Source organism: Elaeis guineensis, chromosome 9 (assembly GCF_000442705.2).
Source record: "Elaeis guineensis isolate ETL-2024a chromosome 9, EG11, whole genome shotgun sequence".
Lineage (NCBI taxonomy): Eukaryota > Viridiplantae > Streptophyta > Magnoliopsida > Arecales > Arecaceae > Elaeis > Elaeis guineensis.
The window spans coordinates 18,660,667-18,678,738 of record NC_026001.2 but is presented as its reverse complement, the minus strand read 5'-3'; the positions used below and the strand labels follow the sequence as shown (position 1 = coordinate 18,678,738).

At 34.9% G+C, this 18,072-nt stretch overlaps 1 protein-coding gene across 1 annotated transcript; it reads left to right on the top strand.

Moving 5' to 3' along the window:
• Positions 1-587: 587 nt before the first annotated feature.
• LOC105051375 (uncharacterized) lies at positions 588-5,314 on the top strand. The gene is given in 4 exon segments (XM_029266550.2): positions 588-2,498; positions 2,501-2,567; positions 3,454-3,535; positions 4,919-5,314. Coding segments are annotated over 4 exon segments (1,113 nt in total). The 5' UTR covers positions 588-1,747; the 3' UTR covers positions 5,132-5,314.
• Positions 5,315-18,072: the final 12,758 nt, after the last annotated feature.

Here is an 18,072-nt window from a genome sequence, read left to right as displayed (position 1 = left end):
TATAAAATACTCATTAGATGTTCATGGGCTTCATGATCATTCACATATTACTCATGACTAATTATGAATTGAGGTTATAATATTCTGTGATCCACATATTCATTTTCCTATTTTCAAATCGACTAATATATATCTTAAGTTTCCTATTTTTATTGACATTTATGTTTCCTTGATTAGATGATATCAATAGTCTAGATAACCAAATGCAAAACATTTTTTATGAATTACAACACAGTGATCCCATATTCTGTAACCAGCTGGTTTCTTTTGCTATGACATAAATAAGTATACTAGTAATTTAATAATCTCATATTTATTATCATTATTTTATAATTTTTAACTACTTGGACTTTTCTAAAGTTGAAAAATTTTTACAATGAAATTCTGAAATTTTACTTTGAGCTTAATTATTTCGAAACGCCAAATTATAATTTTTTTTTTTTTTATCAAAAGATATTGTGTGTACACTTAGTATAGCATATAATTCTAAGCGAGTTACCTCAACTAACAAGCTCCTATGTATATAATATTGCGTACTGACTAATGAATGGGGACCAGAGCCAACATAGTTTGCAGAGTCGGAATAATTTTTTTCTGCGTCTCGTTGCAACTCAATTCCCAGGGATTCTCCTTCACCCACGAGCGGCTACTGCATTGCATCATCATCTTTCTTATAGGGGAGAAAGGCTACCATTTCCAAGGTGGTGTAATACCATCTTTTCACCACTCCATTGCAGCCACCTCCATTTCCATTCCTTGTGTTCTCTCCCACACAAACCATCATGCCTCTTTTCTCTGCGTACTTTGTCCTCTCTAAAACCACCAGATCTTGACCACTCTCTCCCTCTCTATCTTTTTCTTGTGTTCCTTTTTTTTTTTCCTCTTCTTTTTTGTCTCTGAGGTTCATAAAAAAACCAGTGGGTTGGTGGGTTTGTGGTCCTATGAACACTGAGGGTTGAGCTTTCTCCCGTGGAAACCATGTGGGCTTTGTGCTGAAGCTGATCCTAGACTAAGCATCATCTCCCTTTTTTTTCTGACTGAGGACAAAGGGGCACTCAGGGGGTTTTATTTTGAGTCAGAAAAGGATAAAAAACCAGCTGGGTTTTGTGTTCCACTTTGGCTTTAGCCTCAAATGACTTGCTGCAGTCTTTTAGATACCAAGGTGAGATCATGACTGTATGTTTTTGGAGTCTGTGCTAGAGTTGACTTGCCGCAGTAGGAAGATCTGCTTTTCGGTAAGATTTCACCAGACTGCCTCTTGGTTGAGGGAAAGAAGGGAAGAATAGGAGATCATACATTTAGCTTCGAAGATATTTGGAAGAACACTTCTCCTTTGAAACTTTAGATATTTTCCCATGGTTTGAGGCCTTTCAGATTTTGAATCTGGTACAGAAAGATTTCTTTGGTAAAGCCATTTTTCTTGGTTTCTTTCCTTTGAGGTCTAGTTGGTGAAAAAAGCTTGCCAGAGATTTGTGATGGTTTATAGGTCCAGATTTCACGATATTTGATATACTATTACTACTCTTCCTGCAGTTTAGCCAATACAAGGTCATTTCATCAATCTTCTACCAAAGGTCTGCAAGCGCTCTAGTGCTTTATGCTACTTGGATTTAGCTGCAGTTCTAAGTTTCAGTAACTGCTCCCTGGATTAGTTCATGGTCCGGAAAAGTGTTTCAATAGCTTAGATTTGAGCTTGTTTGTTCAGTCATTGGATTAGGAAGGCCTTTTTTTTTCTCATACTGAGAGAATGAGGCCTGTGGATGATAAGGGGTGTTACAGCAATGGATTAGCTCAGGACATTCCCAGCAGTAACTCATATAACTTTGAGTTCCACAATGGAAATGCAACTAATAAGGCTCGTCAACATCGCAAGATCTTAGGTTCTAGATCCAAGCCAACCCCTTCAAAATGGGATGATGCCCAGAAGTGGCTGGTTGGATTATCTGGTGGAGGTGATCACTGTCACAGCAAGAGCAAGCCCCGGAACTCGAATGCCGATGATAGAAGGCTTCTCGGTCCGATGCCTCCGAAGGGAAGGGATTCCTGCAGCAGTGCAGATGGAGCATTGGAGGATGATGCAGCACTGGCAGTTCCTACTCAAGATGAAGGAGAAACAAAAAAGATAGATTGCAGTGAGTCATTCTGGAGGATCAGGAAGCCGGTTGAGGAGTCATCCATGGAAGTAAGATCAGTTAGTGTGAGGGATATGGGCACAGAGATGACCCCCATAGCTAGCAAAGAGCCCTCCAGGACTGGTACACCACTTAGAGCTACTACTCCTGTGTTGAGGAGTCCCATTTCTTCTAGATCATCCACCCCAGGGAGGAGCAGACAAGGCACCCAAGCCCATGAGAGCTACCAAGCAGGTATGAGGAATTTGGAGAGGAATAGTGAGTCAGTGCTCTTTGGTAAGGCTAGTGGGAATGGATGGCCTACTAGAGGGGAGGGTGAATTAGATGCCAGCAAGATATCTGAAAATAAGGGTGCAGAACAAGTGAGGAACCTGATTCTCTGGAAGCACGAGCCATGGCATGGGACGAGGCCGAACGCGCCAAGTATACGGCGAGGTAATTTAATCAGCCTTCCTCCTATTAGAGCCTTCTTTTTTTCTGATTTGCCTTGTTTTATTGCTCCAGTTTCTATAATGAGCTCTTTGTCATGACTAATGATTTTGGTATATGAATTGAATGCATTTCGATAAGACTAGATTGCCAATAACTTATTGCCTTGTGCCTCTAATCATCTTTCTCTACTCTATATTTGCTTTCTCTGGAAGGAGATCTTCAGAGTGTTCTTCTGCCAATCTAGGTAGAATTAATGTCCTTTTTTAGACCAAACATTCACATCTTTAGGAATGGAAATTGAAGAATACTCAACACTCAAGCCTTCCTCTAGATTTAAGTTAAATATTGGTGTGTAATAACTTTTCAGTCTGAAGCATCACCTTATGGTGCTTTCCCCTGCTTGTGTCATATGAGGGTCTTGGGAAAAATCCTTGATGATGTTCCATATGTATTATAAAAGATGAGATGGACAAATTAGTAAATCTTTTAGTCTGGAGTATACAATAGGGTGAAAGGAGTTAAAATGGCTAGTAAGATGTAATGCTCTTTCGAGGATACCACTAATGTGTCCCATGTCATTTTAAAGAAGTTAGCTATAGATCTCTGAAAAATCACTCATGAAAGCAGATGATCCTTGGAAACCTTCGCTGCTGAAACATATGTTGTATGTTGCATGGTTAAAATGCAGGTGAATGGACCATTCTCTGGATATCTGTTATAGCAAATTAGCATTTCTATTGTTCTCTTCTGTTTTCTGTGGATCAATTTTTTTAACATTAGACAACATCGACAGCTGATGTCCAAAGGTTTAGTACAAAATTACAAAATTGCAATATGTGATTGGAATTACACCACAATTGCACTAGACATCTAGGCTTTGTGTTTTCAGATACAAGCGTGAAGAAGTGAAGATACAGGCATGGGAGAATCATGAGAAAAGAAAAGCTGAAATGGAGATAAGGAGGATGGAGGTACTAAATAATAGCCTTTTTGTGTCTATTACTGTTATTGACTTGGTTTCTTATTATCATGTAATATATCCTGCTGGTAGAAGTTCCATTCAATACTGTATATCGGACATCCAAAGACAGCTATAACTGGTAATATAAATTTGTCCTGCAAAAGGTATGCTATTGGAGACAGACAATTATTTCAATTGTTTGCAAGTAGCTGCAAAAGGCTATCCTTTCAAGTAGCTGAAAGAACAACAGATAACTTCTTAATTAATGAACAAAATTTGTGGTCCCCCTGTCTGACACTAAAACAATCTGGCTAGTGTTGCTAGGTGCATTCTTTTCTTATATTATCACCTTCTAGTCATAACAATCATTGTTGACCTTCTTATTAGAATCTCATATAATCACCTCAATGTGGCAATTGCGAAGCGACGTGGTAACTTGAACATGGTTTTGAAGACTTTAAACAGTCCTGGTGCCCATATACTGCATACAAACAACAAGCATATTTTTCTTTTTATTGAGTACAAATACTATGCAGCCAACAAGAATAAAGTAGGACAAGAACATAAGTCACCATATCAGCAGCCCAAGTTTGATCTTCAGGACTCATTTTCTTGATTATGCTGACTTATCTAATCTATTGATTCGACCATGATTTCCAAGCTCCTGCAGAATAATGCAGTCCTGAAGTACTAGGGAGACATTCAAATTCTCAGAAGATTATCCAGAGTTTGAGATTCTTGAATAATGTACTTTATTATGAATAAGCAAATCATAACAGCAGAGAGAGAGAGAGAGAGAGTTAAACCTCTGGCTATATGATTAGCAACTAATATAAGCAAATGAGTAGTACATGACATAAATCAAGTGATATTGCATTTTGTTATGTTTCTTATCACATAAAATCATCATTCTGCGCACTACCTCCATCAAGTTCCAATTACATATACACTTGTTTTTCTCCTGGATATAATTCATGATGTTTGTGCAGAATGGCTGCGGGCCGGCACATGGAGCAGAAAATTAGAATGTAATCTCACACCATGACAATGGTTTTTAGTGTTGCCAGTCAAGTTTCTTTTTCTAGCATTTTAACTATTGTTTTGCTATTCCCTTTCTTAATATTCCATTTGGCAATTAGTGCATGTCAAATTTTCTTTCTCGTTTTCCTTTGGAAGTCACTCCTGTTATAAGTTACATAACAAATTAAACGCTAAAGCAAATAAAGGAAAGCACTTAATCGCCTTCACCTATCTGCTTTATCAAATGATAAGGTAGGCTGTTCTTTTTGAAGTGAACAACAGATCATCTTACAATATTTGCTTGGTATCATATGTTATGACCTCTGTTTCTGGACCAAAAGCTAATATTAACCACACTTTCTGTGGCTCCTAGCTGAAGGCTGAGAGGATGAAATCTCGGGCACAAGAAAAACTGGCAAACAAGTTGGCCGCAACACGAAGAATAGCAGAAGAGAAGCGTGCTAGTGCAGAGGCCAAACTGAATGAGAGAGCTGCTAGAACATCCGAGAGAGCAGACTATATTAGAAGGACAGGACGCTTGCCATCTTCCTTTTTTTCCTTCAAGTTGCCATCACTGTGTGGCTAAAACAATGTGATGTATCTAATGGTACATGTCCTCTCATAATCTGCCTGAAGAGTTATTTTCTTTTATTATAAATCTTACAGTTTGTGCCACTGTAATCAATTTGATTATTTTTGTAAGATGGAAATGCATCAATAGTATTGTATTCCCCCAAAGTATTGCATTCCATTCCCAAATTATGGCTTTTCTTTCTATCTTTAGATTCTTAAATTATTACATTCTGAATTCATCAGTACACTCTATAGAATAAGATTGGAAAGATTTTAAGTACTAATCATTATCAATAAGTAAAAAGGACCGCCTGTGCACAGAGCTCCTACCATTGCAGGATCTGGGAGGTCAGATGTACATAGCCTTACCCGCATGTGTGGAGAGCTGTTTTCATATAGAGAATAAATTCTCATATCATATGGAGAATATAAGCATGGATCCGGGGTAGCACCCTTTAATTAAGCCTAAAAATTAATCAGTTTTGAACCTGAGCTCACATATTTCTAACACAAATTGGCACAGATATGCAAGTATGCTATTAGAGAATTACATATTGCATCCTCCTGCATAGAGATGTGATAAAGATGGAATCTGTATGGGTCATCACATATTGTGAACCTGAAAATTCTGTGTTCTTGGAGGGTTAGATTTCTCTTATGGTGAGATGGCACTCATGTCACATATTGCAGTAATCTAAACTCTCTCTAATTGAAAACCATGTTGCCCTCCGGTAATATCAGTTATTGGTCTGTTGTGCTCGCAAAAGGATGGTGAGGATAAAATAACTTCCTGGTTGTTGGTTTCATTGTATGACCAGCCAAGTATGTGAAACAAAAATAGTCTTCAGATTCTTGTTGGAGGCCTCGACAAAAAATAGATAGATGAAAGAATTAGGATGCATCTCAAGGCTGCCGGCATCCATTATATGATTGTTTAAGTGAGATTTTTTTTCTCACAAGAAAAATTTTTTGTTGATATCTAGAAAAGATACTACTAGATTAACCAACTCTGAAAGTTATTGAGAGAAGTCATTGAGCCAACACATAAATCCTTTATTTCTGAATGCTTGATGCTAGAAAGTCTGCAAATTGATTCACTTTATGATATGTACGATAGATTTTGAGTCTCAAACTATTCCACATTGTCCCGTATAACTTTTTTTTTTTTTGAAAAGATAATGTCCATATATCTTATACCATGATTGCCACCTTAAAAGACATTCAAAGATACATGGACATTATGTCTTTGACTGAAGATATAATGTCCATGTATCTTTGACTGAATGTCTTTTAACCAGGCAATCATCATATAAATTAATTTCCTTCAATCCAGATAAAGGAGAGATCCAAATATAGGATCACCTTATTAGTTCCTTCTCAAGTACCATGAAGCTTGGCTGGTTATACAAAAGAGAAGCAAATACAAGTGACCTACTAATGCAACCTTCCATTCTCCAATAAAAGTCCGAAATCAGCTCTGTGACCAACCCATCCCAATTTAACTTAGTTACACCAAATCTGGTGGTATTCATCACAGTAAAAGCTTACCTCCTCACATGCTAGCAGAGCCTGAGCCAAGCAGCTTTATTCATCCATTCCCTTTACCCTTAATACTATAGTTGGGGCACATGTGATGCACAGGATATAGATGGGGCAGGAGTAATAATAGAGACATAATGAAATCAAAGAAGAACTTGATAGATTTATGCTTGTTAAATTGATCGGCCAAACTTCCAAATTAAGTCGTCATCTTCGCTGGGATTGTAAGAAAAAAGGCAGAAAAAAGCAATGTTGAACATTCCGATAAACATGTTTATTTCGAAGCTGTTTACAGAAGGTAATTACAAAAATCACAGCTTAGGAAGACAAAAAATGTGCAAGCATGACTGAAGAATAGACACAACTTCAAGTATCCAATATGGCACTAGATATTACCTACTTATTCTAGGATCAAAGTGGCTATGTACTGTTAGTAATTTGGAAACAAGCTCCAGAGTAGCAAGATCCTAGGAACTTAGGATATGAGAATGACCAGGGATAACTTAAGATCAAATGCAGCTCAGCTCTAATCTGCCATCAAGGATTAACTCAAAATAGGAGGCAGATAATATCCAAGCTAATCCATAGGACATGACTCAGGTGGTAGAGAGCATCCAAAATGTTCTAATATATATATATATATATGTGTGTGTGTGTGTGTGCGTGCGTGTGTGAGTGTGTGTGTATGTGTGTGTGTGGTAAATGCCTAAGAGAAATAGGCTACATAAATGCATTAACTATGGTAGAGGTTCTGGGCAAGATAAACGTGGTAATGGAAAGAAGCTACAGAGGAACATACGTCAACTATAGCATAGGCTACTAGACGAGATAAATCATAAATACGACCATATAGGTTCGCAGTAACTATGCTGCAGGTTATCATGATATTTAACTGCTTTTAGAATTTGGTGGAATAGTGCATTTTAAAGGGACAAAAGAGGTATTTTATTCGAGTAGGATGAACTAAACTGGGAGGGGATTTTTTTTTTTTTTTTTTGGGTAAAACCTGGGAGGGAGTAGCATAGACTTTACAATTTTCCGGTGGTTCCGTGCTCGAAAGTTAAACAAACCAATTTTAAATGATATAATGGGATTGTTTGTTTGGAGAAATTATTGCATACACAAGGTGCAAGTGAATCAGGGTAAATCCTAGAGCATTTGCTTGGTGGATGGCATGCAATCAAAAATTGGTGAAATATAAAAGGTAGCATGGCGTGTTGTCTACTGCGGGATTTAACACGGTCCAATTGTCTACTGCGGGATTTAACACGGTCCAATTGTGCCTGGTGCATGCAATATGAAGGTATTTGATTGGAGAGAGTTGGACTTTGAAATGAGATGGATACAAGTGATTCTCGTTTCAGCTCTTTGATTGAAAGACACTCAATTTCTATTCTTATTTTCGAAGAAATAGGAATGTCCCAATCTATCAAAACCTAATTATTATTCTCTTCTAATATTCAACTTTTAATTCGATTCTGACCACAAACTAAACACATTAGAAGATATGGCTATTCCAATTCATTTTTTGATCAATTCCAATTTCAATTGCGATTTCAATTTTTATTCCATTCGCGAACCAAGCATACCCAATATGTTCTCTCTTTTCTTACCCATACACGTAGGTACAGAGGGATTAAGAAAAAGGAAAGTAATTTGGCTAATCTAGTGTTAGAACTCGGCATGTCTAGCACATTTATAGAGTGATAGGGTGATCTCAAACATAAAAGATGGGAGTAGAGTTTGTTATTGCTTGATATCACTACATGAATGGCTCAAAGTTTTGATTAAATAGCAGCATAGATAGTATTTATGATTAAGGTAAAGATGTTAGAGTTTATTTTAAGAAATAAATAAAAAGATTTAAATTTTTTTATCTCATAAATTTTAGTTATTTAAAATTATTAAAATTTTATTTTTAAACTTAATGATTTTTTTCAAAGAGAAACAACTCTTCGAAAGAGAACGTTGGTTTTCAAAGAAATATAATATTTCTGTAGTATCGTACCTCTTTCGAACCACGGTGCCTCTTCGATAATCTGGATAAAGTCTATAAATAGGCTCTAGATCTGGCTGTTTAAAAGACAATAAAAAAATTCTCGATCTCTTTTTGTGTTACTGTTTCTCTCTATTTCATTCTGAGACAGAGACTACCTTTTTCTTTCTTCTACTTTTTTTCTGGATATCTGAAGGATATCTCCTGGATCAGTCTCTCCAATGATCGTACTCGTGAGAGGAGGATTGAACTGAATCGGATCATTGTAGTTTAGGAACGAGATCACCGAAGATCCGCATGTAGGGGGTGAATCATGTTCTTAGAACAGTATTTCACACACCTCGATTCAAGCAAGATCTTTTCAGTTTCTTATTTCTTTTAGTATTCTATTTTTTATCTAAGAAAAAAATTATATGAATAACAAGAGTAATTTCTAGATATTTTTGATTGATCCTTTCCAACAGTCTAAGAATGTGAAATTGATAAAACTAAAAATTATTATTCATTGTTTGAGATTAACTTTAAATTGATTGTATAATACCAAAATTTTACTATTTATCATTTAAAAATTACTCTTCTTAAGATTTCAAATTTATAAACAAACTTATTTACTTTAAAATAGTGCATATTATTTTCTAAAATTATTTAAAGAAAAAAGGGGATACATAAATTTTTGTAGTTCTAAATTCTTTGCAGAATTTTTCTGCAACTTTAAAATAGTGTAGAATTTTTTTACAGATTTCTGTAGATTTAAAAAATTTATTTTGATATTTTTAGTTCATTAGAAAAAATTAGTGTAGAGATTTTTCATAGATTTTGTAGATTTAAAAAATCTATTCTAAAATTTTTTGTTCATTAAAAAAAATAGTGCAGAAATTTTGCTACTACATTAAAATCTATGAAAAATTTTTTACAGCCTTAATTTCTATTTAAATTAATTTCTATAGGCTTTAAATTTTATATAATTTTTTTTTATAATTTTAAAATTTATGCAAAATTTTTCTATATATTTAAAATTTACATAGAATTTTTTATACATTAAAAAAGTTCTGTTGCTCTAAAAGTTGTGCAAGTTAACAATTATTCTTTCAACATTAATATTAGTGCTTCCTTGAAAAATGTGCAAAATAATATGGTTATTTTATTTGTCATATTCTTAGTATAATTATTCAATTTTGTTCTTATTACTGTTCTTTATTATATTTATTTTAAAATCTAGAATTGTATCATTATAAGTCATTAATTAATTGCTCAAACATATAAGGCTAAATCTTTTGAAACTTTGTTTACAGAATCAATTAAACAACCAAAACATCATAAATGATTTTATTTGATGATCATAGTGCAATTAAATCTGAAAAATTTAGTGGATCATTCTTTAGAAGATGATAAAGTCAAGTAAAATATTGGCTCACCACTTTAGGATTGATCTCTATCCTAAAATTATCAGATCCTAGATCTTCCTCTGAATCAACCTCTCCTAGTTCTCAAGATTCTGGATCTTCTGCTCTCATTCAAAAATTACTAAAGAAATTGATTTTCATTACCGCCATAAGATCCTTAGTGCTCTATCTGATACTTTATATGATGTATACTTTTCCACCAAATCGATTCAGAAGCTTTGGGATGCTCTTGAAGTGAAATATGAAATGGACGATGCCGGTCTTGATAGGTTCGCCGTATCTAAGTTCTATAAATATACAATGGTGGATTCTAAATCTATCAGTGTCTAAATTTATAAATTTCAAGATCTTCTTAGAAACGCTGAATAAACTAGTTATAAATTCTCTGAAAGTTATAAAGTCCAATCCTTGATTGATTCGCTCCCTCCTTCTTGATCGAACTTTTTTCATGAATTAAGTGATAAGCAAGGTGAATTAATCCTTTCAGATGTCATAAACTCTATTAGGATTGAAGAAGAGCATCGACGTAAGAATAAACCCAAATCTAATTTTGGACCCAAGATTAATTTGACTGAATCAAATCAAAGTCATTTCAAACCTGGAGGGAAATTCTTCAATAAGAAAAAATCTCTAAATCCTTCGAACGTTATTTCTTCTTTCAAAACTCCTAGAAGTCATAACCGTCCTAATCAGAAGCTAAATAAGAAGGAGATCTTCTGCTTCATGTGTGGACGGATAAATCGTATGGTGAAAGACTGCTACCATAGGAAGATTGAACCATGGAAGAAAAAAGCACCTAAGCCTCAAGTGAACATGATTGAAGATGGTGCTGGACCTTTCTTTAGGTTAGAAAGTCAAAATTCTTTGATATATCTTGTCCATTCTTCTTTTGATTGGTGGCTTGATTAAAGACCTAATGTATATATTTGTTTTGATCGCTCCTGGTTCTCCACTTTTTAGGAATCAACTAGAGGTGTAATGCTTGGGAATGATTCTGCAGCACAAGTGTTAGAAAAAGGTCGTGTAGATCTAAAGATGACATCTGAAAAAATCTCAATCCTTCATGAAGTGCTATACGTCCCCAACATTAGGAGGAACCTTATCAGTGGATCTCTTCTTGTATCTAGAAGTTATAAAATTATATTAGAATCTAATAAGCTTATAATCACCTATAATAACGAGTTTATTGAAAAAGACTTTGTATCTGAAGGCCTATTCAAGTTAAGTGTAATTTTTAAAAATTTTAATAAAGATCATTTTTTTTATCTTAAATCTTGAATCTTCTAATGTTTGGTATGGTAAGCTTGGTCATATTAATTTTGATCAAATCCAACATATGACCAACTTAAATTTAATTCCTAAGATCCATTTGAATAAAAAGATCAAATGTGAAATTAGTATTCAAGCCAAAAGTACCAGAAAACTTTTCAAATCTATCCATAGAAGTTCTAACCTTCTTGATTTAATTCATAGTGATGTGTGTGACTCTACCAAAAATCGTACTCGAAAAGAAAATTGTTACTTTATAACATTCATTAATGATTTCTTTCGATATTATTACATATATCTAATCAGGTCTAAAAATGAAGTTCTAAATAGGTTTAAAATCTTTAAGGTTGAAGCTAAAACTCAAACTGAGAAAACCCATAAAAGACTTAAATCAGATCGAGGTGGAGAATATACCTCAAATAAAATAGTCCTATTCTATCAAGAACATTAGATCATTCATGAGATGACTCCTCCTTACTCTTCTCAATCAAATAGTGTAGCAGAATGAAAAAATCATACCCTAATAGATATGATTAATTTAATGTTAATGAGTTTAAGTGCATCCGAGAATTTATAGGGAGAAGCATTATTAGCAGCCTATTATATTCTAAATAAAATACCTTTTAAGAATAGAAATAAGACTCCTTTTGAACTTTAGATGGATAGAACTTCTAGATTAGATTACCTAAAAGTATAGAGATGCTTAGCTAAGGTAGATATACCTGAACCAAAAAAAATAAAAATTGGTCCTATAACTGTAGATGCAATTTTTGTAGGATATTCTTTAGATAGTAGTACTAATAGATTTCTAATAATAAATTTTGAAATAAGTGATATCTCTAATAACACTCTAATCATGGCTAGAGATGCTATTTATTTGGAAAATATCTTTGCTTTTAGAAATCAAGTTCCAAATTCAATTTAATTTGATCTATCTTCTAATCCTAACCTTATTGAATCAGAGATTCTATGTGATTCAAAAAAGAGAAAAAGGTCTAACTCTGATCATAGATATTCTGAACCTAGAAGAAGCACAAGAGTTAGAAAAGAAAAGGATCTTAGTGAAGGCTTCTTTACCTTTCTAATTGAAGGTGAACCATCCACTTTTTTAGAGGCAATGTCTTCACCCGATGTTTCTTTTTGGAAGGAAGTCATTAACTCCGAATTCAATTCAATAATCCAAAATCAAACTTGGATCCTTACTGATCTTTCTCTAGGTAGTAAACCATTAGGTTATAAGTGTGTATTTCATAAGAAGCTTAGACCTAATGCATCAATAAAAAAATATTAGGCTAGATTAATAGCTAAGAAATATAACTAGAAGAAAGATTTAGATTATTTTGATACCTATTCTCCAGTAGCTAGAATGTCTACCCTTAGAATTCTCCTTGCCATTGCTTCCATTTATAAGTTGATTATTCATCAAATGGATGTAAAGACTGCATTCCTAAATGAAGATTTAGATGAAGAGATTTATATAGAACAACTTGAGGAATTCGTTGTTAAGGGATAAGAAAATAAAGTTTGTAAACTTATTAAGTTCCTATACGGTCTTAAATAAGTACCTAAACAATGGCATAAAAAATTTGATAAAACTATCCTTTTATTTGGTTTCTCAATCAATGATCATGATAAGTGTATCTATTTCAAAATCATCGACGATGATTGTGTAATCCTTTGTTTATACGCCGATGATATTTTGATCTTTGGAACTTCTCTTAAAATCATATCTGTAATCAAAACTTTTTTTTCAAATCACTTTGATATGAAAGATTTAGATAAAGCTGATGTTATTCTAGGGATGAAGCTCATCAAATCCTCTGAAGGGATAGCTCTCTCTCTTTCTCATTCTATCAAGAAAATGATTGAAAAATTTGGATATTCTGATCAGAAACCTGTATCTACCGCTTATGATCTAAGTACCCATCTTAAAAAGAATTTAGGTAAACCAATTGATCAACTTAGATACTCTCAGATTATAAGTTCTCTTCTTTATGTGGTAAATAGAACAAGATCTGATATTGCCTATGCTGTAAGAAGATTAGGTAGATATATTCAAAATCTAAATCAATCTCATTGATCTGCTGTTGAAAGGGTATTCCAATATCTTAAAGAAACTCTTGATCTATCTCTCTTGTACACTAGATATCCTAAGATGGTTGAGGATTACAGTGATGCAAATTGGATTACTGATTTTTTTGATTTTAAATCAACCACTGGATATCTTTTTCTTTTAGAAGTGCTACTGTAGCTTGGGGATCTTTTAGGCAAACCATTATATCATGAAACATCATGGAGGTCAAGATATTTGCTCTAGAAACCACCTGTGCTGAAGCAGAGTAGATTAAAAATCTTATCTCAGAGCTACTTTTAATACCCAAGTTAGTTCCGACCATATCAGTCCATTATGATAATAAAGTCGTAATTGAACTGACTAATCAAAAGAGTACTAGTAAAAAGATGAACCGGCATATTCGGATTAGTTATAAATTTATCGGACAACTCAAAAAGTGAAGGGAAGGAAACAGTTTCCCTCCAAAATGCCCAGGTTGCATCTAAGAATTCTTTTTAATATTCTACTTGTTTAATGGATCAAATTCTTACCTGAATCACAATGAAATTAGGGATCAAATCTCAAATTATCTGATATAAATCTTTGTGGAGGTCTGGATATGCAGATCCTCTACTTCGCATGCACGTCAGACGCTACAGGAAAGTAGGATGAACTCCAATTTAATTGAATTTGCAACTTAATCAATCGAGGAATGAGATGTGATGATGTGACATCTCACACCAGCAGATAGGATGCCCAAGAAGATCCATGCCCAAGGAGAGGAGGCGGCAACAAAGAGAGAGATGTAGAAAATGAAGGACCTCTCTCTTCACATGCCTGTTTCTCTCTTTCTCTCTTCTCTCAATTTAATTTGTTTGCTATTTTATTCTCTTCTTTTATCTATAAGTAGAGATCTTTTTTATTTATAGATGATTCTCATGACCCAATGAGAGGAGGACTCTTTATTCAAATCTGATTTGAATTGATCCAATACTCATGAAAGAAGGACTCCTACATGAGATTTAATTACCATCACTTATGATATTCACTTTGTACCCACTCCCACACCCACTTGGGACGTTCTAAATAAGCATCAAACTAATTTTTGATCGTACTTCATGAGTGGATATTTTCAGTGCAAGTAGGAATACTCATATCTCATCCAAAATAGATTCAATTCGAATCTGATTCGAAGTTGGTTCGAAATAATTTCGAAAGGCTATCAATCCTAAACTCTTTAAGATTTTGTATCAAGTCTAATTTAGATTTTAGACCTATTTAAGTCTAATTAATTCAGATCTAATCTAAAATTAATTAGTATTTAAATTCAATCTTTCATATGTTTCATAGATCATAGATAGAAATTGTTTATCTCCGGGATTAATCTGAACCTTATGTGTAGTGCTAGCTAGACATAGTCAACTCTTCAATCCCATTTGACCCATAACTCAATTCTCAATCAAGTTAGCTTATATGTTCAATCAAGTCAAGTACTTCCAGATTGGACATATAAACATAGGTCAATTCTTTACTACTTTGTCTGACTTGTGTGTGTGACTCCATAAGTTCAAACACTAAGCCGGTAGCATAGGAATCAATTCTACACTAATCGAGATACCATCTAGCAATGATTTTCGATGTCCAGATAGGTCGAATTATTGCAAAGGAATATTCCAGAACCCATTCTTATGGTTACCGTATAATTCATCCTTTTGACCCTGGATGCTCTAGAATGGTCTCAGATTAACTGTCAACCAAAATTACTTCATCCACATTGTATTTCAACCTTTTAAATCCATCTCATGGATTATCCTGACCAAGGCTTTACTAAATCGAAATACAGCGATACATCAACTCCAATAATCTAGAGGGATCAATTTCATCTTGATCCACATACAGACTTCGTAAGTACTTGACTATACCCAGTAGCCTTCCGTCACTGCATTAAAAATTCAGGTAGTTCGGCACCAAAGCACAGTGAGTTGCTTGCAAGTTATTATGGTGATCTCAGGTTTGAAAGATATTTATATCTATGTATTTTGTGAGTAGCTCTTGATAGCAGAACGCTCAGCAGGTGAGTCACTTATTTAGTGATGATATACCTTTATATCTCACCTGTATGCCATACCAGTGTCACCACACACTTTGGTTAAAAGAACAACCAACCCATATGGCACACAACGACCTTCACTCGATAAATGTCATCATCCCGTAATGACGTATCATTTGATCGTGAACTTATTTAAGAACTATATGATAAATCATTTCTTTATCGTATACTAGCATAGTTGTAGGGACTTTATCACAGTACAAGAGTTCAAGGAAGATGTCACTTTATGATAAAAAATATCAGAATAATTATTATTCAATAATCAATAATTTATATACAAGGATGAACTCAATCGTCACACGATTGATTTTAGGACATAATTTCCAACAACCCTCACTTGGACTAAAGTCAATCGACACAGTATCTTATACCCATCTTCCATTTGAAGTCATCGAACTCTTTGATCCGAGAGCTTTAGTGAAGGGGTCAGTTAGGTTCTTCTTTTTGTCGATCTTCTGAAGCTCGACGTCACATCGATTCACGATCTCTCGCACTAAGTGATAGCGGCGCAGAACATGTTTAGTGTGATGGTGCGACTTAGGTTCTTTCACTTGAGCTATAGCACTGGAGCTGTCACAATACAGTAGGACAGGACCATCAATGGAAGGTATAACTCCCAGCTCGATAATGAACTTTTACAACCACATCGCCTCCTTTGCAGCATCCGATGCAGCAATGTATTCCGCTTCGCATGCAGAATCGACCACAGTATGTTGCTTGAAACTTTTTCAGCAAACAGCTCCTCCATTCAAGGTAAATACGTAGCCTGACACGCTTCTGCTATCATCACAATCTGACTGAAAATTAAAATCAGTATATCCCATAAGTTTCAGATCAGAGTCTCCATAGATAAGCTATTGATCTTTAGTATTTCTCAAATACTTAAGAATTACTTTTACAATCTTCCAATACTTCTCATCCAGATCTGACTGGTACCTACTCACTACTCCTAGTGAATAGGCCACATCTGACCTCGTACATGTCATAGCGTACATGATAGATCTCACTACCGAAGCATATAGTATTCTACTCATGTGCTTTCTCTCCTCAGGAGTTGTCGGATAATCTTTTTTGGAAAGAGTAATTCCATGGCCTATCGGAAGATAGCCTTTCTTGGAATTATCTATGTTGAACCACTTCAACAAGGTGTCAATTTACGTAGATTGGAAAAATTCAAGCAACCTTCTAGATCTATCCCTATAGATCTTCATTCCTAGGAAGTAGGATGCTTCTCCCAAGTCCTTCATGGAGAACTGTGATGATAACCATAGCTTCACACTCTGCAAAGTCGGGATGTTATTTTTTAGTAATAGTATGTTATCTACATATAGCTCAAAAAATATGATCATAGAATCAGAAGCTCATTTGTAAACGCAAGGCTCTTCTCTATTCTTAACGAAGCCATATATTTTGATTACTTTATCAAAATACATGTTCCAACTCCTCGATGCCTGCTTAAATCTATAAATTGACCTTTTCAGCTTGCACACTTTCGACTCGTCTATGAATGTGAACCCTTCAGGTTGTATCATATACACCTCTTCTTCCAACTCTCTATTAAGAAAAATGATTTTGACATCCATCTATCAGTTCTCATAATCTAAGTGTGTAGTGACAGCAAGCATAATTCGGATGGACTTGAATATTGTCACAGGAGAGAATGTCTCGTCATAGTCAACACCATAACGCTGACGGTAACCCTTAGCAACTAGACGGGCTTTATAGGTCTCTACCTTCTCATCCGCTCCTCTTTTTCTCTTGAAAATCTATTTACACCCTATGGGTTTTATCCTTTTAGGTGGATCAACTAATGTCCAGATACTATTGATCTCCATGGACTCCATCTTGGACTTCACGGCCTCAAGCCATTTTTGAGAGTCAGACCTTTACATGGCCTCCATATAGGTGATCGGATCCTCATCATTCTCATCAAGTTTAATAGGATCACCGTTCCAGATCAGAAAATCATAGTATCTGTCTGACTGATGCGGTACTCTACCAGATCTCCTTAATGATGCCTCTACTGGCTTCGAATTTAATTCACCAATCGAATCCAATTCTGTATGTATCGGTCCTTCTACCTCATGAACTTCATCAAGTTTAATTTTACAGGTATTAACTCCTTTATCAAGAAACTCTTTTTCCAAAAAGACTGCCCGACTGCTGATAAATACCTTTTATTCTACAGCGAGATAAAAGTAGTACCTTTTAGTTTTCTTTGGGTACCCTATGAGCAAGCATCTATCAGACTTCGATCCAAGCTTATCTATCTTTAAATGCTTGACATAAGCTGGATACCTCCAGACCCTAAGATGTGAGAGCACTGGCTTACGTCCTGTCTATATCTCATATAGAATTTTATTGACAGACTTGCTGGGCACCTTATTCAAAATATAGCAGGCAGTCTCTAGAGCATATCCCCAAAAAGATATTGGCAGACTGAAAAAGTCCATCATGGATCGGACCATGTCTAACAAGGTTCGATTCCTCCTCTCGGATACACCATTATGTTGTGGTGTTTCAAGAGGGGTCCATTATAAGAGAATCTCATTCTCTTTCAAATATGTCAGAAACTCACTGGTGA